Source organism: Primulina tabacum, chromosome 14 (genome assembly GCF_025594145.1).
Source record: "Primulina tabacum isolate GXHZ01 chromosome 14, ASM2559414v2, whole genome shotgun sequence".
In the NCBI taxonomy this organism is placed as follows: Eukaryota; Viridiplantae; Streptophyta; class Magnoliopsida; order Lamiales; family Gesneriaceae; genus Primulina; species Primulina tabacum.
In genome coordinates, this window is record NC_134563.1 from 1295006 (window position 1) to 1317305 (window position 22300).

The 22300-nt window shown below is 35.6% G+C and overlaps 3 protein-coding genes and 1 long non-coding RNA gene across 12 annotated transcripts; all 4 read right to left on the reverse strand.

The window, feature by feature from the left end:
• Positions 1-343: 343 nt before the first annotated feature.
• Positions 344-6518, reverse strand: LOC142524315 (putative methyltransferase PMT12). 4 transcript variants are annotated; one of them, XR_012814867.1, is made up of 11 exons: positions 5749-6518; positions 5228-5377; positions 4841-5111; positions 3974-4084; positions 3533-3692; positions 2660-2917; positions 2458-2580; positions 2108-2185; positions 1367-1583; positions 721-904; positions 346-541 (listed from the first exon to the last, which is right to left on the reverse strand). XR_012814867.1 is itself a non-coding variant. In XM_075628243.1 (10 exons), the coding sequence occupies exons 1-9, from the start codon at positions 6487-6489 to the stop codon at positions 1376-1378; spliced, it is 2100 nt and encodes a 699-aa protein (XP_075484358.1). In that variant the 5' UTR covers positions 6490-6518; the 3' UTR covers positions 344-904; positions 1367-1375. The 4 variants fall into 4 exon arrangements, 3 of the variants coding, with proteins under 3 accessions (XP_075484358.1, XP_075484357.1, XP_075484356.1); XM_075628243.1 differs by having other exon boundaries at positions 344-904; XM_075628242.1 differs by lacking the exons at positions 346-541; positions 721-904 and adding an exon at positions 1077-1260.
• Positions 6519-8178: 1660 nt separating this feature from the next.
• On the reverse strand, positions 8179-13146 carry LOC142524097 (BTB/POZ and MATH domain-containing protein 3-like). 5 transcript variants are annotated; one of them, XR_012814828.1, is made up of 6 exons: positions 12506-13146; positions 11271-11619; positions 10867-11137; positions 9874-10789; positions 8672-9840; positions 8179-8576 (listed from the first exon to the last, which is right to left on the reverse strand). XR_012814828.1 is itself a non-coding variant. In XM_075627833.1 (4 exons), exons 1-4 carry the CDS (start codon positions 12883-12885, stop codon positions 8356-8358), a joined length of 1221 nt encoding a protein of 406 aa, XP_075483948.1. In that variant the 5' UTR covers positions 12886-13144; the 3' UTR covers positions 8179-8355. The 5 variants fall into 5 exon arrangements, 2 of the variants coding, with proteins under 2 accessions (XP_075483948.1, XP_075483949.1); XR_012814827.1 differs by having other exon boundaries at positions 8672-10789; XR_012814829.1 differs by having other exon boundaries at positions 8367-8576; positions 8682-10789.
• A 1935-nt stretch (positions 13147-15081) lies between these two features.
• On the reverse strand, positions 15082-17048 carry LOC142524798 (uncharacterized). Of its 2 annotated transcripts, none has more exons than XR_012814968.1 (6): positions 16963-17048; positions 16718-16866; positions 16055-16092; positions 15788-15891; positions 15642-15697; positions 15082-15529 (listed from the first exon to the last, which is right to left on the reverse strand). It is a non-coding gene; the product is annotated as an uncharacterized LOC142524798 (long non-coding RNA). The 2 variants fall into 2 exon arrangements; XR_012814969.1 differs by having other exon boundaries at positions 16929-17028.
• An 813-nt stretch (positions 17049-17861) lies between these two features.
• LOC142524797 (pentatricopeptide repeat-containing protein At4g20770-like) lies at positions 17862-21786 on the reverse strand. Its single transcript, XM_075628901.1, is given in 3 exon segments — positions 17862-18300; positions 18968-20835; positions 20837-21786. Coding segments are annotated over 2 exon segments (2292 nt in total). The 5' UTR covers positions 21619-21786; the 3' UTR covers positions 17862-18300; positions 18968-19325.
• Between the last annotated feature and the right edge of the window lie 514 nt (positions 21787-22300).

Below are 22300 nucleotides of genomic sequence, written 5' to 3' on the forward strand. Positions count from 1 at the left end.
TGATAATATAGAAACATTTCAATAATTAGCAATATTTTAACTTTGAAGTATTCATGTGTAAAAATATGTGCAATAAAATTTAAATTAACATGTTAGTGTTGAAGTGAAGAAAGACGATTTAGCGATTGATTATTCAAAGATTTATTCGATTAAACTAATCATTTTTCAATAGTCTTCAAAAGTTTTTGATGTGTTTTTTTGTTGAAAGAAGCAAAGACATAATTTTTGTCGACGCTTAAAACCCCAAAAGCTCGTTCCTCCAAAAGATTTTTAGATATATATATATATATTATAATTTCAATGGATTATTTTGAAAAATCCTACTAACAATTATCCCACGTCAATAATCAAGATGTATTTGTTTGACAACAAAGATGCAGTGAATTCATTGCACTACTGCTCCATATACTACTACGTAACCATCGTACCACACAGTATCCCTCTTGAATGTGGACGCAGCAGGGACATCCGGCGGGAATAATATCGTGTCTTCAACAGCTACGGCACAAAGTAGCAAACGACAGGTATCTATGTTGTCATCCTAAACAAAGAAAGTAGATTCTCTAGAAAAATAACTTATGACTTCTTCAAGTTGAAGACAAGATGCAACATTTCCACCCCCATATCGAGTGCAGAATTAAAGATCTCTCTCTATTCCAAGAATTTTGATAACCATGTTTGATTACAATACTGGAGATCCAGGAAGGGGTGTGGACTTACCGAATCCGGGAGAAAGTAGCACCTCATAACCTGGTCCTTGTCGCCAAATGGACGAGGCACACGGTTGAAGTTGAGTCTTTAACCGATGTACAGGGAAACTTGTTCGGATGATGCCATTTAGCAACATTTTTTTGGTGTACCATTTGCCTCACCTCGTGTCCTAAGTACTGGTAAACTACCTCTCCTAGAGTTATGTTAGCATGATATTATATATCTTTGTAATCATTCACCATCATAATTTATTGACAACAGTAAATATTATTTCAAATTATGGGTTACATGTCAATAAATGTGCAATTTCAAGTGGATTGTCAGAAAGTTTCAGGGCTAAGAATAATAAAGTTGTAAGTATTCGGTATGGAAGATAGCTAATAATATATTAGCCATCAAATTTTTGTACATTTACAATGTAAAAACATGAAATAGAACTGCATTTACCAAGAAAAATAACATTGAACGCCCGGAGAAGCCAGGAACTATGCCGTGTTAACTTTTCAAATGTAGAGCTTAAAATTCCTTGAGAAAATGAATTTTGTACAGCTGCGGACGATTTTCAGAAAGCACCCATTCAAAAAAGTTTTATTTGAACGTGTTCAACAGAAGAAAACACATTTCAAGCTAAAACCCACAAATTCAAAATCCATACCTCATCATTTTACGAACGTACTAGTCGTTTGTCGCATGTCAAAATCCTATAACTGGCATGAGGACCCTCAGATGTATCCCTCATTGATACATGCCAACCCAAGGCTGTTCCAATCTCTTTAAGTTCATCCATTATAGCGAGAGTATCACGAATATATACACGTCCATCAGGCCTCAAAATTCGATCCATTTCAAGCATGATGGTGGAGAGATTGCATCTGATGTATGGATATCAATCAAATATAAGGGTATAACATGTCAGTGTGGTATTCAAGGCCTATATTGAACGTAAAGCACAGAAGATTATGATAGTATCAATTTTCTAACTGTAAAGTACCAAGAATTGCAAACGTGACATACTCTAATGCTTGTGTCAACTAAAGAATGCAAAAAATTCAATGACATATAAAGCATTATGTTCTCCATAGTAACACCAGAGAACGTTATACAACATAAATGCAGCAGAAGCGAATAGAAAAGATGCAAGGTTGTGCTTAGATTGATGGATCTAAAATGATGATTTGATTTCAATTTCGACTTGTTCAGATCGACAAAATTCAAATGAATTTCAAATCTACTATATATTAAATTACTCGACCCAGTAGTAGTTATGGAGAATTTCAAGTACATCCAAGATGAGTGACATGTGAAATCCATTTCTCAAATCATCCCCCGTCATCCAAACCAAATCCATCAATTCAAGCACAATCCAAGGGAGATATGTGATACAAGTTAGGCGTACCTTTTTTGCTCAACTGATAGAAGTCCAGAAGCATGAATTAAGTCATATGTTCTCGGATATGTGTCGAATGGCTCACACCTGACAAGTTGAATGTATTTTCATCATTCATTATAGCTAAAGTTTAATGTACATTTTTAGCTTTATTATCAGATGCAGTTCACTGCAAATACAACTCATTCCACAGTTACTCATCATTTCTTTACATGGTATTCATTTATGGAAGGAGGAACACTACAGAAGAAAGTTAGCAGGCGGGTATGTTGTAAAGAAACTGATTTTTAATTAATTAACATGTATCTGATACATGTCTTAGTTAAAGCGATGGAGAAAAAGTATGGACATATTCTTACCAATCGTGCATAACTCCTATGAGGCCACGATCATATATGACAGGCAATGTATTGTGTCCACTAACTGGGACAACATTGAGCACCCAACAATCCAACTGATTTTCAATTAGTGCTGCTGCAAAACTGTCGGTAATTGAACCATTAGTTTGTCTAAAACAAGTGGCAGTAAAACGAAGATAAAAATTCAAGTGTAAAAGATTACCCTCCAAAGCCTGCTCTCATATCCAACACATTTCGAAGTTTGAACTCACGCCAATGTAAAGCGCGTACATAACCTTCAATTGTTTCTTTCCAATATCTTGATTCTGCCTTGAAAAGCTCTTTCCTTGATATGTATGCATCAATTTGTATGCTCTGAAGCCTATCTGGAGGGTTCTGCAAGCGTTCTGGCCAAGCGGTAACATTTGATCCATATCCTTCTTCAGGCAAACGTGTTATGCATGGCTTCAAATCAACATACCTAACATAAAATGGAAAAATAATGAGAATTTAAATACCTAATTTTGTTCACTTCTCACTGATTACTCTTATGTCAGGTCATAATATAAAAGGCCATTTAAATCTATGTGCAATATTTAAAATCACTCCACTAGGCCAAGCAGTTATCCTCCAATGTAAAAAGACATTCCTCTCCCACATCATATTTTTCGGTCCCTCGTTCAATAGGAAAAATTCACATTAACGAACATTATCTCACAATAAAAAACATGTGCCAACCTAATTTCTTTAATCGTGCCTCTCACTGAGTGACACACATTACTGCAGTAACAAAGTAAAATCTTCATGCAACAGTCGCAAATTATCATAAACATTCTCAGATTCATACCATAGCCTATACATTCTGCCAATAACATTATATTTATCCACCCTTACATGTGTTTAGAAGGATAGAATGTAACAAGAAGGTAAAACGACGCTATCAACAACATATTACAATCTCCTGCTGTTAAGTTGTTTATCTCAAGGCAGATGCACTTTGTATGAAAAATAATCTTATAGCAAAAATTTAAACCTTGACTGCCTACATTTCTTCTACAATGACAGTAAGAGAAAACCAAAATGTTCGGATTTGTACCAAACACTATCTGGATCATCATCAGGTTCACACAAGGGTGGTTGGGTTCCCTCCTCGCGGCTCAAATAGCAGCTGTTATTCAAGGGCTTCTGCCATATCGCAATGTAACCCTCCTTCTTTACAAGTTTCCAACAAAGACGACTGGTAAGGTTAAGCATCTCTGGGAACAACAAAAAGTTAAACGGGATTAACAAAAGACTGCTCTTTGCTCATATATGATAGCCTGGAACCCTGAGACACAGATAAAGCAAGAAGACATCAAATATTAATGTCTCCCACAAGCACTAACAGTGTTACCAGTTTAGTATATAGCAAATAATTTTCATACACAGTTAATACACCAAAAGTCAATGAACTGTCGGATTCTATTGGAGAACATGTTTCGGAAGATTTCAGAATGGGCGATGATTCAAGTTCATATCAAAATTCCACATAATTTACCTTCCCATTGTTCTTCAAGGGCTGTTTCATGCTTATAAACAGGTTGTGCAGCCCAAGCAAAATATCCACCAGCTCGAAGCATCCTATTGACCTCAAGTAGCAAGATCCCATCTACAAAGCGACAAATGTATGATAGAATAAAACAAACGAGAGAGTAACATTATTGACTTGGGTATCCATAGAAAATCTTATGACATTTGATATTTCAATGAAGCACATTTTACAGATAGCAATATTACTACTAGGGTGGATGTAAGTCCAATGAGGCAGTAAATCCAAAGAAAAACTAGAAATCAGTAACTTATATTGCAAAAGATAATGGCCTAACGTACAGCACAAGACCACATAAATAGGTACCAACTATGTTCAAGCCTCCCATCCATCCCATCTGTGATGGTTCCTCATCTACAACGAGAATCATGATACAATCTAAAGCAGATTTTTTCAATTAATTTTACACCAGAAATTTATGGAAAAAGCTACTGCCTTAAACATAATTACATGGGTAAAAAATGCTAGTCATAAAGACGTCTAACAAAACCAAAAGGAACAGCAGACAGACAACATAAGCTAATCATAACAAGCCTTCAAACAGGCACATAAAATTATAAAACCTGTTAAATAAACTTCATTCTAGATTTCCCAATTTTTAAAGCATAAACATTCACTAAGCTTATGTGACTGGAGTTGAACATTATTTCAGAAACCACGAAAGCCCATCTTACAGAGCAAAATTTTACAACACTTACAATAAATAATAAATGTGTTGACAATCTTCACAAACATAACAAGTTATAAATGTAGATTGACTAAAAGATTCTTCAACAAATTCAGGAATGGAATGATATAGAAGCTAACTAATCATACCATCCCGAGTCCAGTTGATCCTACACCTGGAACAATGTATCAAGTCAAATGCCTGACTTGGATAAAGCAGCCGTCGAGTTGCGAATGCAGCCACCATTGCAGGTACTCCACGCTCAAGTGCAAACTGAATTTGGTTCTCATGAACATCTTTTGGGGCCACAGATAAGGTGGTGACATTCCTAGAAAATAAGTAAGCGCCAAAACTTGCAACGCCACAGCCAACATCCAGAACAACTCGAGTATGTCGGCCAAACGCAATCTCCGGGAGCATCTAGACAATATAACCAAATGCGAAAGTATTATACGTAAATTGATAGTTTCCTTCTTTGTTAAAGCCAATTAAATGAATTAGAAGTTTGGAAGCTACATAATATCATAATTTACTACCTTTTCAATCTGATCCAAGTACTGATCTGCTCCGTGAATGAACTGGGTACCACCTCCAGGAAACTTGAACTTGTCCTTGTCAATTGTGATCCAATTCTGACCCCCTTTATCCTCAGCTAGACGAGCATGAGGAACATTGCTAAACCACACCTATATAGGACAATAATTGGATTATAACTCCCATATATAGATTACTGATTATAGCTTGTGTTATCTAACCGAACTTCGATAAACTATCCCAATTTTTAAGCTTTCTAATCCACATAACAGTGCAATCACAGACTGAATAACATTTCTATTAAGTGTATTCTTTATAACTCAATTAGCACCTAGAACATAACAATTTTGACCCGGAAGTCAAGACACCAAGAGAAACAACACATCTGCACAGTGATAAATAATTCACGTAATTGAAACAAATAGCTTCAACATTATCGAAATCATGATGCTCGCAAACAATTAACAAACACGAGGAAAACACTAAAGGATAAAACATGTTAAAAGTATCGAAAAATGATAACCTCATCACGACTTTTGGGCCATGGAATGGGAGCTCTGTACCCTTTAGGAGCAGGGATCACGCAATTCAACTCCTTCCCCTTCTCGGGGCAATGCCGCTCAAATTTCTCACCTTTCTCCGTGGAATTCAGCTTCTTAATCGCCTCTTCGTTGTCCAAACACGGTATATATTCCCTCATTATCTCCGGACATATCTGAAACTTCTCAATTCTAACCCTAACCCTGTCATCTCCTTTCCCAACATTCGCCACACCCACACTCACGTTATCACTCCCCAAATCCTCCGTCACCTTCGGGTCATAATCCCCCACCTCAAAATCGTCCGTCATCTTCCCATTCTCATCCACCACCCCCGTCCTATCCAATAGCACCGGAGGCGGAGGCGGAGGCGGAGCCACGGTCTGCAACTGCTGTTGATTCCCATCTCTCGGCGACGAGGCGGTACCGTTTATAAGCGAAGAAAGATCGAAGCTTTTGTTGAGATTTGGAGAGAACCCAACTACTGCGGAATCCGGTGGCTTTTGGGATTGCGGGCTTTGGTGAGAGGAGAAGAACGTGAGCTGTAGAGAGGAGCCATTAGAGAAATGGTTGCCTAAGTAGAAGAACGCGAGTGAAACGAAGACAAATGCGGAGATTTTGATCACAGCTGCGGATTTGAATGGATTGGATCCTCCTCCGCCATAGCTCAATTCCTTCATTTTTCCGTAGAAATCTGCAGATCTCGAGTGTGTGTGAGACGTCATTCAACTAGTATCCTCCGAGTTTTGTTTCTTCTGTTGCCACGCTGTATAATAATTATCATTATTACCGTTGCATATATTTTGCACTTTTTACATTTTTTCTTTCATGTTAATTGTAATCATCTTAGTTAACTAATTTAAATTTTTTTAAAAGAACAACTCTTTTGTAAGACGGTCTCACGATTTTTTATCTATGAGAAATGTCAATCCTACCGATATTCAAAATAAAAAGTAATACTCTTAGCATAAAAAATAATATTTTTTCATGGATGACCCAAATAAGAGATATGTCTCATAAAATACGACTCATGACATCATTTCTCACAAATTTTTGTCTTTCTAGATTTATGTAGTACAGTAAAGGATTATGTTTCACTGAAAATTATTGATATCGATATCTGATATAAGTCATCATTCTCATTAAAAACTAAAATTGAAAACGAAATCAAATTATTATATTAACATTATATACTAATTATTATATAACTAAAAATGCAAATGTGTCTTTTTTGAACACAAAATGTAATTTTTTTTATATATAAAACAATCAGCTTTTATTTTATAATATCTTATCTTACCGTAGAAGTAAAGTTACTATCGAAAAGGGGTATATTAGAAGTTTAGGACAAACATTGGATAGTGATTTCTATATTAATATAACATCAATATTTGTTAACTTAAAAAAAGAAACAGAGTATTTTTTCCTTTTTTAATAGAACTTTTATTGAAACATGTCCTATCATTTTCATGACCAAAAATTAATATGGTGTGAATGTCGTTTAGAACATACATATTTGTGGTTCAGAGTATAAATACATTAATTCGTCTAGAAATGATCAGAAAATTTTAAATTATGCAAATAATTTGTTCTGAATATCAACTTATGGACTTGGGTATTGTTGCTTCTTATTATTTATACACCATAAAAAAGAACATGCTGATTTATTGGTACACATGATGGCAAACACGCAAGACAAAAACTTATGTGAGACGATTTCAACTGTCGTATTTTGTGAAACAGATCTCTTATTTGGATCATCCATGAAAAAATATTACTTTTTATGCTAAGAGTATTACTTTTTATCGTGAAAAAGAACAAAAACTTATGTGAGACGATCTCACGGGTAGTATTTTGTGAGACGAATTTCTTATTTAGGTAATCCATGAAAAAATATTACTTTTTTTATAAGAATATTATTTTTTTATTGTGAATACCGATAGGATTGATCCGTCTCACAGATAAAGCTTCGTGAGACCGTCTCACAAGAGACCTACTCAACATGCAATTACATCTCGCATACATACATACACACATATAATATATACACACACAAAAACACAGTTACTTTCCTATTCAAGATCTACCTATTTCTCGGAGAAGATGAACATGTTATCTACAATAATTTGTGTAAAAAATCTGAAAATCAAAACATGCAAGAACCAAGCTAACTCAGTGTCAGTATATCCCTCCACATCATAAATTTTCTTGTGAATTATAAGTAATGATTTCACGCCTCCTGAATATTTCGATGGTTATGTTCGCCTCCTGATCCATATTCTCGTTAATCTACATCGAACAACAATATCGTTTCCCTCCATCCCCACAGATATAGACGTGAACATCATATGCCAGGCGATGTGTCCACGACGCATGGATTAAATCAACAACAAATCATCAAGTCGCACTTAGAATAAGCACAACAAACATCGGTTACAAACCCGACAATGGCATGCATACAACAATAAACAAAATTCCAATGTTCGGAACAAAGTATTCGACTGATACATGTAAAAGTTAACTTCTATAAACACGATACAATAGAACTAGAGTTTTTTAGTATGTTTTATCAATATGCTTGCTTCACAACATTAGATCCGCCTACACAGCCGCCTACCACTAGGATTACCAGATTCTGCTACACCACCACCATCGGCAGCCAAATCTAACCCGAAAATACTGCTGCCACTGCGTTTCTTACCTGATACAAGATTTGACTTCTCATCGACTAATGCAACCGTTTCCAGCAGTTCTGATAAGAGCGAGGGGCAGCTCTCTTCTAAGTGCTTGAATCCTTCCGATTCCATGACCACTGTTACAAATAGTCAACGTTTTAGAAATGTTGTGAATAAAGACATTCTAATTCATCAAATTTTAAGCAATGGGGATAAAGGAGAAAAAGCCAACGGGATTATACTGCAAAGTGTATTCTTTATAACTCTATTTTGAAGCTTGAAGAAGATTCTGTATATACGTAATACTATAACTACATTCACACCGGTTGGATGCTTCGATTCTCTACACAAAACAATGCACAATCATGACACAACTCACAAAAAAAATATCATTAAAAAAAAATATCCACCGAACAAAAGAAATAGTATCCTTGATCAAACCTTTCTAAGAGAAATACACTCTCGTGATGTTTATCCAATCATCTATCTGTAAACTAATAATGGATTTTGCAAGTAAAGTCACACAAAAGCAAAAATTAGTAGAGAATCCGAAATTTAAATTATTTTACTATCCATCATAAAACCAATACCAGACATCTTTTTCTTAAACGCCAATAGTAGCAAACATTTTCCCAACTACAAAAAAATCCAGATTGGATCTAGCCTTTTTACAAGATACATACGAAGTCTTCAGCAACGAGACATATGATACCACTCATATCCAACTGTTGAACAGTGTTGAAAAGCTGTCGCAAAAAGATTTAATCTACCCCAAGGTATAGATTTCTGTTCCATGTTAAGTTCACAAGAAATGAAAGAGAAATTATTCACAACTCCCCTCCACCCTGGCATGGAAAATTAAAAACCACAGGTTTATATAGACACATCTTACCAAATAGATAAAATCGAAGCATACATTTCTAACACCATATAATAGATCAAAAATTTCCTAGGATCATGACAAAGCACCACTTGAATGCTGCAATGGTACACTAACAATTTTTCGTAACTTATTAGACCAAAACTTCTTCAGATAGATAAAACAAAATGCCTTTAGGATAAATCTTGCCAATCCCAAAATAAATGTTTCAAGATATACTTCATACGTAGAATTAAACAGAGCTAAACCACTTCTGCCTTTCGTTGGGACAATAAGGCAGAAATGCTGTTTCTACCAGCAATGAAACAACAGTCGCATTGTACAGAAGAAGGGATTACCAAATATGGCTCTACATAAGATTCTAGATCATACTACATGTACAGAAAATTGATGTTTGTGTCGAGTAACACATCATTCTCAAAGCTGGACATGACACTTGTAGCTTTGAATAATAAAGTCACAAACAAAACATGCTTGCGAAATATATGAAACCATACCACTGCAGAAAAACTCTATGCAGCCTCTAGATTTATAATGATAGACGAATCAAAAACTTTCAATTGTTATGATGTGCTTCGCATAAAGAAGAGCCACATTGCATTGGTTCTCTAAAATAATTTGGATTAGTTTGGAAAGATGCAATCACTCAATAGGACTTGTATGGATATTTAACTGAGGATTTTCCTCTTCATTGTCACATTCATGTAGAGGGATTGGATATAAGACTTCCTCACTCTATCAGATCCTTTTGTTTTACACATCTTTTGTTTTGCAATTTGAAAATGTCACGCATTTGCCGGGGCCATTGCAAATCCTCTGCCACCAGATATCAATTTCTTTGAGGATAAAAAAAAGAATATAAAGACGAAAATAACCCAAAGCACAAAGCACACTGAGACTTAGATCGATTAATAGAAATATGTATGGAAACTAAAGAAGTGTCCCATAGTGCTAGAGGCCCAGAACATTTTCCTTAGTCACACATTAGTATATTTGGAAACAAATGAAAACTATTAAAAAAACCACAATTGAGCTGAAATGTTTTTTCTAAAAAAGAAAACACTTTTCTAGCGCTAAAATTAGCACATCAAGTGTAAGATGTAAGTTTTCAAACAATTTCACCACAACCAGAAGCTAGAAGAACCTCCATAGACTTTTTTTTAAACCCTCCGTGGACAATTTTTATATACTATATATTAATTTAAGATAATTTAAAGTAGATGACCGAAAATACCACCATTGATGGGAGATTGAGCAACTTGCTTTGTAAACTAGTCTATCATTAAGTGTAAAATGTAAGCGTTCAAAATATTTCCAGGAAAAAGAACAAATTCCATGATATGTCTTCTATATACAAATCAGGGAGATACAAAAACACTTTCCAGACATTTAATAGCAGATGACTACAACAGTAGATGACCATAAAATCTCCCTAGTCAATGGGCATTCATGTCATCGCATCAAGCATACCTGCAGATAACAGGCTGAAGAATTAAAATGGCATAACCTGAAACATTGGACCACTCAGATCTACGGACTACACGCACCTCCCAAGTTTGTTGCCGCAAATTTCAAACATATGGACTTCAGCTGCGAGCAGTGATGCTGCTCTGCTAGAGAAAGAGTTGTCGCTACTGTATCAGCACTAACATCTTCACACAATTTTGCTTCACATAGCTGTTTCAATCTATCTAACCCAAAACGGTCTGCAGCAGCTAGTAGATGCTGCATCATGATTGCATAGGTGGACATAGATGTGGAGTCAATTATTTCATGAAAAATGGGAAGACTGTCAGAGTAAATGAAGTGTAGCAGTGCCTGCACAAAATTGGATCCTCGCAATTCAATGTAGTTCATTAAGAAAGACCTGATATTTCAGATATTTCACGGTATCAAACATTTTGAAATTTTATTTATTTTTGGGGGTGTTGGGAAGAAACAAATGCATTACCTTGAAAATAGAAGGTTCAATATCTTCGAGTTCTACTTTGTCACTATTAGGATTTCCAACATGACCAAAAAATTGTGCTCTAAATACAGGAGAACGAGCAGCAAGTATCAATTTATGGGCCTTGAATGTCTCTTCCCCAACTTGGAAAACTACATCACAGCTAAGTTCAGTATCCAGCAAGTACTTGAAACTCTGACCCATGTCTGATGGTGGGACGAGAACATTGTAAGATTTTGGTCCTTCTACACGAGTTCTAACAACTCCCACAGTACAATGCATGGCAAGACAATCATCCTTCAGAAAATCAGAAGCTTCTAACGAAGTCCTCCTAAAAAACCGTTTGTATCCCCTGCAAAGCAAGCAAGTAGAGCTTATTAATAGTTGGGAGCAATAAGCCATTCAAATAGATCAAAGAATTCGGTATAAGGAGAATCAGATAATTTTTTTTTCAATTCCATCCAATCACCAATTCCACACACAGTAAATGCACTCTCTTTACTTAAAAGAACAACAAAAAATTATCGACAAATAAGCAGAAACTTACAAAAAATTATCCAACGAAAAGTAATACTTCTTTTCCTGTATCAAATAACATCAATTTTTCTTTTTCTATTTTTTAAAAAAGTAATTGAATTCCAAATCATTGCAAGTGTAGTGCTGAATGAATGAGAATTTCAATGCTACTAACACTAATAGACACAGGTATTTGTGGGTTCTGTTGAGCTCAATAATTCTATCACTCCTCAGCCTCAACTACACTTCTGCGTAGCTAAATTATGAATACACAAACAACTCAATTTTCGTTTAGGATAATTTGATAAAATCAGGTGGTTAAGCAACCCCCCAGGGTTAGCACTCAATCGATCCACTTAGTTGGTAAGAGATCTTGGTTTATGAGATTACGTTTCAGAAAATCTCTTAGTTTTGGAGAACTGATAACCATATAGACAACCCACTATCAGAAATGTGCTAAGATGATCGTGATAATTTGATAAAATCAGTTTTTTTTTAGTACTTCTTGATCATCTTAAACCCACACGTCCTAAAATCATAGATCACAGTATCAATTAAAGATTTAAATAAAATCTAAATAGTATCGCTCCAATCCAATAATCTCCATTTCGCCAAAAAAGGGAGAAAGAAAGAGCCAAAACAATTTATCATGAAAATCACAAGAAAATCATGAACCCAAAACAAAACACATACAAAATCAAGCACAACAAGAAGATGCATACCACATGCTTCCCCTATATTTCAGAGAGTAAGGCCCGCTCTCCAGAGCCCGATCAAAATGACTGTGCACTTTATGCTTCCCTTTGCCACTCTGGTCCAAAAGAGTCAGTTCAAAGAGTGCTCTCACATCCGTGCCCTCGCTCGCCAACGCAATGAAAACAGACACATACAGCGAGGAATCCTCGACGTTCTTCCCGTCAGGGTAGAAGTAGATAGCCCATTCGTAGCCACCCACGCTGAAAGTATCGGACGAAATGTATTTTCCTGGACCCATACCCTTAGCCAAGGAGTACCCACGGATGGTAAAGTGGTGCGAGCCATCCACCGTCTCATTTATTGATTTTGAGCTGGAATCGAGGGAGTTATAGGGATTGACAATCATCTCTTGAAATGAAATAAGGGGACTCGGACACTGAAAACCCTAGAAAGCGAGCTTCTTGGGATCTCAGGTGAAATTCAGCTGAGAATTGGTTTGATTCGAGGCCAAATTCGGGGATTTGGTCTCGTAATCGAGGATGATTTAGTGGAATTTAAGGGGAATCAAGATTGAAATTTGGTGTTCGACGAAAGAATCGCGCTGAATCATTTATCCTTTCCCCCAAAATGCAAGTTAGTCCACATTATTAATTTGGGGCACTTTAAAGCCACTTGCGCCAACAAAATTTGTCCTAAGTTGAAGTATTTTTATATTATATATATAGATAAATGGGAAAATGTTATTACTAAATAAAATAAATTTATCAACCTTTCCTCCTTTAAATCGGGTGATGAATTTTAAAAACAACGGAGGTATTTTATGTAAAATAAAAACCAAAAATTAATTAATAATAATATATTTTATATGTATATACACACATATAATTATCATGAATTTTAGTACCTCGGTGTGATATTATATCTATCTAATGAATGACTACAACTTCCTAAGCCCGTATAATAACATCGTTTGAAACTATTTCACGGATTTATATTTATGAGATGGGTTGACTCGGTCTATATTTACAAAAAAAACGTAATAATATTTTATATAAAAATAATATTTTTCATGAACCAGATCGAATTGCATATCCATATCATAGGAGTTTTTTTTAATGCATTTATCATCATTTCACATAAGATTGAGGAGTCTGGGCAGTTTTCCTAATGATCCGAGCTCTCTTATCATCTATAGTTCATTAGTAAAAATACCTCATATAGACCTAAAGGGCCCATACTTTTGAACTCCCAAATTCTTGATGGAATATTTTTTTACTTTATGCCTTGAGGTGTTATCGAGATCTTTGAATCACATGTAGCACAGGCTTCTTCGAGGTTGATGACTTCAAATTATAGTATTCTTGTGGATGCGATTAATGCTAAAATAAGCTCTTGGCCAAGACATTCTTTGTCGTATGCCGGGAACATTAAATTGATTTCGCTCGTTAATTCAAGGAGTTGAGTGCTTTTGGATTTTTATACTACCACTTTCCTTCTAATATTATTGATAACATCTAAACAATTTGTAGGAAGTTTGTTTAGCCCGACAAACACCATCTTATTTCTTGGAACATGTTATGTAAACCGAGGATGAAAATTGATGGGTTAGAGCAATGCACTTCTTGCTTAAAATAGTGGAAAATCCATATGTAGAAGGATATTTTATGGGTGAAATGGATTAATGAGATGCACTCAAGGGATGGACAAGGATGCATCACCACTAATTTTTACAAATTCTAAGGATACGACACACTCTTATACAGAGATAGCACATGGCCGAGAGTGCAGCTATGTTGCTGGAATATTGGTTCAGTCACGATGGATGGCTTACCAGACCTAATGACTTCTTTATACAGAAGGTGGGGCATTGGCCATGGAAACCTCTTGTATGGAAGTCTTTCTCATGGTAATTTTCTTATTAGAGACATATAATGTTACATTGAAAACAAGAATAATGTATTTTGTAATCAGAGTGAGGAATCTGCCGCACATTTATTCTTCGCATGTCATATTTCTAAAAGCGCATGGAATGTTGTTCGAGATTGGTTAGGAATGCGGAAGCTTATGGGATCCACAACATGGTCTTGAAGGCATATGAAGAAGTATACAGAGGCAACTCTGCCCTGTCCAAGATATGTTGTACAGTTCTGGAAACTGCTGTTTATAACATATAAAATGCACATAATAGAGTACTGTTCGAAGAAGAAGCACCTTGTATTGACAACATCATCTGGAAGATTAAGATTTTTACTTTGCGTTGTACTCTTAGTCATGTGGCAGAATCTATGTAATTTTGAATTATCATGTATTATTGGATTGTGGAATTGTGCAACTGTCAACCTGTTGTTTGGTGTTGACGTTCTAGATGTTTGGTTATTTCCTGGAGATGTCCAGTGTAGGCTGTACAAAAACTTATGCAAACAATCTAGGGAGGAACTCAAGATACATCGTCACTTAATATAATAAATTTCATAAAAAAATCCCAAATTAATTTCCGGTATCCGGAAAAACGTTTAAATTACATCAATTATTATAGAATATTATTATTAAATTAAGCTTTTATAGATTATAAATCCATTAAGAAATTGGTTTTATTCTCTTTAGCATAAAAATTGATAATTATAGTCAATCATGGATTTTATGCCAAAAAATTAGGCCGTTAATTCACCTATAAATACTCATATTTGCTAAGGTAAAATTCAAGTTATCAATTTTGTTTGTCTCTCACTTAGTCTACATACTCCTTAACGGGGCTCAAATTAATTTTTCTTTCATATTCGGCTCGATTCGCTTACTTTACGCCTATATAACCGCATATATTCAAACCCAAAAATATAGTAAAACTACAACTTGTACTAGACTTGTTTCCCAAAAATTACAATCAGAACATATGTCATGATCAAGGTAATTCACTCCAACCTGAAACCAACAATGAAAACTCTAAGTACAGAAGAATTCCTACATATCAAAGGATATGTAAGAATCAACTCGATGTTCCATGATAAGTTCTTTTCCGTTTCAAATCTCAATTCCGCAACAAGATTTTATCCCTGTTAAAAAGTTTTCAAAAGACAAGAATTGCAAGGAATTAACATAACTTGGCATTGCAGAGTGCTAAAGTAAGTGATATACCATAGTAGTACTATTTGGTAACAATCTTACATTCTTAGCTGCAGCAGATCATTCTTAATAATTCTTTCGCCGACGATAGTATGTATCTATTACATGGGGAGGTTCTATTACATGGGGACGTTCGGATAATCAAATGTCTGGCTTGAAAAAGCAGAGATAAAGATGCAGAATCTTACATATTTGAATCCCAATATATCGCCACATTTGACACAGTATATATCAGAAATTGTGTGAATCCCAATATATGGTCGCTGTTGATCAGTTGACTTCCACGTTCACACTGCATTCATGTGCAAGATAAATAGATAGCATTGCCAAAGTTTTCAAGCAACTTAATCTGTAAGTACAAACTTGCTTCTCAGATCTAACTGAAGCCATCAAAGACTAAGATTTTTTCAAGTTTGAGATAATTTCTCTTGTTGGACTCGGAGAAAGTAACTTACACGTCGAGGAAGAGACCTTCAAGGGAACCAGGCTCTATCTGCCAAAAAGAGAAAATGAAAAATATAAGGAAAATCAAGACATGTTGCATCTGCCGTCACAATGCTTAATAGAGAGAAACCGGTGTACATGGTAGACATGTGATCTTTATAAACACAATAGCATCTCAATGATCCGATGAAATTACAAGGATAGCATCTAAAACAGCTCGAAATAACAAGCAACATTTCAAACAATCTTTCTGCAATGTGTATTTCACTCAGAAACTTTAAGTGCTATCTTTGACAGCACACCAGCTAATAATGCGATCAGGTCCCCGGACCCAAAAATTATATTGGGGAAGAGAAACTAGTATTTCTTGAAAAATTTCAAATTTTTTCGAGGGAGCGGGGTATATCGCTCCATCACCCTCGATTTCCCGAGGCTTTGATTTTTGAATTCGAGTGGAGGGTTTGCAAAGCCGATATCTTTACTGGTATAATGAAAATTCAGTCCTAACAAGAACTTCATGTTATAATGAAAAGACAAAAACAAGAACTGTTTGTAAGATGATGCCATTTCCTTTCATGATCACTCACCAGACCAGTACATAATTCAATATTATCACTACCTATAACCCAAACATTAAATGACTACAGGAAAAGAAAACATGGAACGACACGTACCTCTTCCTCAGCATCGTAGCTTTCTTGTAGGGCGATGTGGGTTCCGCAGGTCTTGCATATAAAGTAGTCCGAATCTTCAAAATAGACCCTAAATAATCTTCCCATTCGCAGAAATTCACGTCTAAACAAGAAATTAACAAGAGTCCAATCTGCCAAAAGAAGAAGGGAAAAATAAGTTCAAGAAAGGAACTGTTCTTGAGATTTAGATTACCTGTTATTGAACGGAAAAGGGATTGAAGAAGCACCAATTCTTGAAAATGGGGACAATTCCGAACGTATAGGTGAAGAAAGGCGGGCTTTCAAGTGAGTTTGATTTACCGACTAATTGTGGAATTTCAATTGAAATGATATTTGACTTAGCAGTTGAAAATGCTATTTTTAGATATTAACATAATAAAATTAATTAAACTTATACTACAAATTATGAGTATCTAACTTTTTATTAGGAAAAAAGTAATAGGTCAAATAGTTTAAGCTATATGATTCAAGATATATAATCCCAAAATTTAATATACTATAATTTATGGTCCCATTCATGATTAGATAAAATTACAACTATGATTAATGGTTTGGTTTCGATTTCTTATTTTTTGGAAGACAAAAACTTATGTGAGACGGTCTCACGGATTGTATTTTGTGGGATGAATCTCTTATTTGGGTGATTCATGAAAAATTATTACTTTTTATGCTAAGAGTATTACTTTTTATTGTGAATATCGTTAGAGTTGACCCGTCTCACAGATAAAAATTCGTGAAACCGTCTCACAATAGACCTACTCTTCTTGGAATCGATACCAAACATTAATTAATCGATTTTGATTTTGAAACCAAAGTAAAAGAATATTTTGGTTTCGGAAATGGTTCCTATTTCGATCGACGATCTATTTTGAATGATACTCATACCTAATTTAAAATATTTTTTTATTATAATTTTTACAGAGAAGTCCTATAGAAAAATTCTTCAAGATATAATATTTTTTAAAATATGTACCAAAATTCACATTCTACCTTTTCTTTTTTCTACCAAAACTTACTTCTATAAGACATGGTAGGATAAATTATACGCAACAAAAAGATGAAAAAGTTAAGCCGATCCCACAAAATTTGATCTTTCCCCTACAATCTTATATTCTTAGCTGCTGCAGCAAGGCATTCTTAATCATTTTTCGTCCACATCAGTCAATATCTATTACATGGGAATATTCAGATCAGCAACACCAAGTGCCTAGTTGTCTAATTCGAAAAAAAGAAAAAGAAATAAAAATGCAGAATCTTACAAATTTGAATCCCAGTTTATCGACACATCTGACTCAGTATACATCAGAAACTATGTGATCCCCAAGGATCCCAAATGATCGAGATACTGATCATTAACTTTCAAACTGACACTGTATTTATGTGCATGATACATTGGCATTACCGAAGTATTTCAAGCAACTTAAATCTATATTCTATATTTTTTTTTGAAATCTAACTGAAGCCCTAAAAACTAACATTTTTCGAGAACGAGATGATTCTCTTCTTGGTGTGGAGATAAGATCTTACATTGTGATGAAGAGCCCTTCCACACGACCAAGCTCTGGCTGCCAAAAGAGAAAATGGAACTTACTAGTAACGAAACCAAGAAACATAGATTGTTCTGTAACAATGCATAATAGAGAGTAACAGGTGTACATGGTATATATGTGACTTTGTAAACATCATAGCATCTCAATGATCTAATCTTATCCACAAAGTGAAAGGGATAGCTTCTTAAATAACACCAGACATATAGACATTTCAAACAATCCTTCTACAATGAGTCTTTGACTCGAAACTCAAGTCTGATCTTTAAAACTACACCAGCAAATAATGTGATCAGAGGCGAACCCAGAAATTACACCAGGGAGGCAAAACTAGCATTATTTTGAAAAATTGAGTTTTTACATTTGGTGTAAAGATTCGGCAGGGGGACATCACTCCTTCACTATCGTTGGCTCTGCCCTAGTGCCCTGGATATTATTGGAGGAGAGTTTGCAAAGGAGATACCATTAGTAGTACTATGAGAATTATCTCCAAACAAGTACTTCATGTAATAGCCCAATTCCAAGAAACGCAATCCCAAATCATTAGAGAAAAAAGATTATGCCATTTCATTTCATGAACAGTAGTCAAACAGAACCATAGTTTGTTATTATTTTAATATACTAGCAGCCTGTAGTCCTGTCTATAAGCAAAAGAGTATAAGAAAAAAGGTGAAATGAGATGTACCACATAGTTAGATTTGCGGTTTCTGGTAAAGAAATGTGGGTTCTGCAGTTCTTGCACATAAAGAAGTTCGGATCTTCAAAATCGGCCTTAAATACTCTTCCCAGTTGCAGAAATTAGTTATCGAATGGAAAAGATATTGCAGAAGCACCGATTCTTGGGGGACAGTTCCAAACTGAGGAAAGTTTGAGCATCATCAACAATGCAAAAGGGTTTCGATAATCACAAGTTTTTTGCTTTGGATGGCCAAGAGATACCTTGGCGATACATTATATTCCTGCACTCTTATGGGTTGAATTTTCATAGAATTTCCTCATAGGTCAGATGAAATGGGATTTTTTTTCATTTACTCCAAACGCTTTCAAACCCAGCTATAACCTGGTCCCTTGGCAACTCGCTGTTTGTTCATTATACTTCCAACATCTTTCACATCATCCCATCTGTCCAACGATGAATACATACTGACTAGAAGTGCATATGGGGCAGAATTCTTTGGGTTCAAGCGGAAAAGCTCCTCTGCTGCCCTTCTTGCTAACTTCACATTGGCATGAACCCTACATGAACCAAGCAAAACCTCCCAAATAATAGGATCATCTTTGCAATGCATCTTACCTATGAGTGCCTCAATCTCACTGAATCGGCCAGCACGGCCCAGGGAATCAATAATGCAAGTGTAGTGATCCCTAAGTGGTTTTATACTATGTTCTTGCTGCATTATATTGAAGATTTTAACCCCAGTATCAACCAATCCAGAATGACTGCAAGCGGTCAAAACAGAGACAAAGGTTATAGAATCAGGTTTTACTCCAGCTTGAACCATGTTTTCAAATAAATTTACAGCTTCATCTCCATGCCCATTGTGGGCATAACCGTGTATCATCTCATTCCAGGTTACTGTGCTTCTACATGGCATCATATCAAAAAACCGCCTAGCCCCATCCATTTCACCACATTTACAGTACATAACAATTAGAGAAGTTCCCACATATACATCACTTCCATATCCATTTTTGAGTATCAGACCTTGAACCTGCTTCCCTTGAAACAAAGATGTCAGTAACGAACAGCAGTTTATTATGATAGCATAAGAGAACTCAGTTGGAGGCATCCCTTTGCCTAGCATTTGTTTGAAGAACTTAAAAGCTTCGGTTTCCAAAGAATGAAGGGATAAACCTGCAAGCATTGAATTCCAGCAAACTATATCAGGTTGGGGTACCTCACGGAAGATATGTTTTGCAACTTCTAGTTTACCACATTTTGAATAAATGCAAATAAGTCCATTGGCAACATAAGGGTCAGCATAATGCTCAGTCTTCAACAATGAAGCGTGGATTTGCTTTCCAGCCTCCAAAAGTCCCATTTCTGCACAGGAAATGATAACAATTGCAAAAGTTGTGCGATTGGGTCTCATGTTTCTGAACTGCATTTCTTTGAAAAGGATCACTACCTCATGATGGTACTCGTTTTGTGAATACCCCGAGATCATAGCGTTCCAGCAAGTCAAACTTGGTGATGATATACAGTCAAATATCCGACGCCCGGTATCAACATCCCCACTTTTGACACAAGCAGCAACCATGTTAACATTAGTAACCTCATCAGGCTTAAACCCACGTCTCTGCATCAGTTCAATGTACTCCAGTACACTACCCATATTATATTGCCGGCCATATCCAGCAATCATAACATTCCAAGAAACGACATTCACTTCAAACATACTGTTAAACAACATTTCAGCCGACTCCATGTTACTGTGTTTTGTGTACATATCTAGCAAAGAATTATTTACATGGAGATCTCTTTCGAATCCCAGTTTAATAACAAGTCCGTGTATTTGTTTCCCATGCAGGTTATGCAAATTCGTCTCACCAATCATTATTTTCAAAAGAAAATTCAGCCACAAATTTAGAACAGACACTCAAAACACCGGAGATCGAGATACTATCGATGAGACCATTTCTATGCATTAATATAAACATGCCAAATGCTTCATCAGCATGATTCGCTTCCACTAACCCCTCCATCATTATAGTAAAAGACACTTCATTATGCTCCAGCATGCCCCTAAAAACCACAGCAGCTTCCGAAACAGAATCACACTTCACGTACATTCCTAGCAAAGCATTGCCTACGTACACATTCCCATCTAGGACAAGCTTCATAGCAACTCCATGACACTCCCTGCCACACAACACATCGCCCAAACTCCCACAGACGCTCAAAACAATTGCTAAGGTAAAACGATTGGGCACCAAACCGCCCATCCTCATATGATAAAACCACTCCAAGGCCATCCCTTTCTGACCATTGCGTGACAAGGCGCCAATCATCAAATTCCAACAAAGGGTGTTCCTCTCGGGCATGTGACTAAATATTTCATATGCACTCGACAAGTCATTTGCTTTGCAATACGAGTCCAAAATAGGTTGATACGAGAACAAGTTTCTTACAGGCATTAGGTTGAACAGGTTGTGCGCTGCTGCTGTATCGCCACATCTTGAGTAGAGCTCAATGAGACGATTGATAAGATAAATGTTTGAAAAATGGCTGGTGCGAAGTATATAAGCTTGAAGAAGTTTACCAGCCCTTTGTGCCTTATGAACAACGCATAGCTGCAACAACTTTGCAATGAAAGATGCACTCTTTTTCTTCATTCGAGTTGATACGCAGGGCTCCACTTTGGAGCCATGCTTTACCTATCTGCCACGTCTAAACTGAAAGTGAACCTCAGCATGGACGGCGGCGGGATAGATTAGGACGGGCATGAATTCAAGAATGCAATGGAAGAATTGGGGAGAAGCTGAAGAAATCCCAGCTGCTTTAATGGCGCCTATACATTTGTGTTTAAAATCAATTTATTTATTATATACTTTGAGAAATTTATTTTAAATTTAATTAAATGTTTTAAATTTTTATAAATAGTTTTCTTTCTCTAAAAAATCAAGATTTGGTATTTTCTTCTCAAATTCCTTTTGGATAACTTTATTTGTTTCACTTAAAATATCTAATAAAAATATGGGTTTTCTTCTTCTTGATAAATGAAATAATATTATTTTCAGTAGTATATAATTTTTGAAACATCAAATTATAAAATTATTAACCATCAAATCTAATATTCTTAAATAACATTTTAAAGTTTCACCAAATACCAAATTGAAATTCTGAATCCATAAATTTTCCAATTCCAATTACAGATCCAAATCTTATTTACTATTAGCAAAAACTTGTGTGAGACGGTCTCACAAGTCGTATTTTGTGTGACAAATATCTTATTTGAGTCATACATGAAAAAATATTACATTTTATGTTAAAAGTATTACTTTTTATTGTGAATAT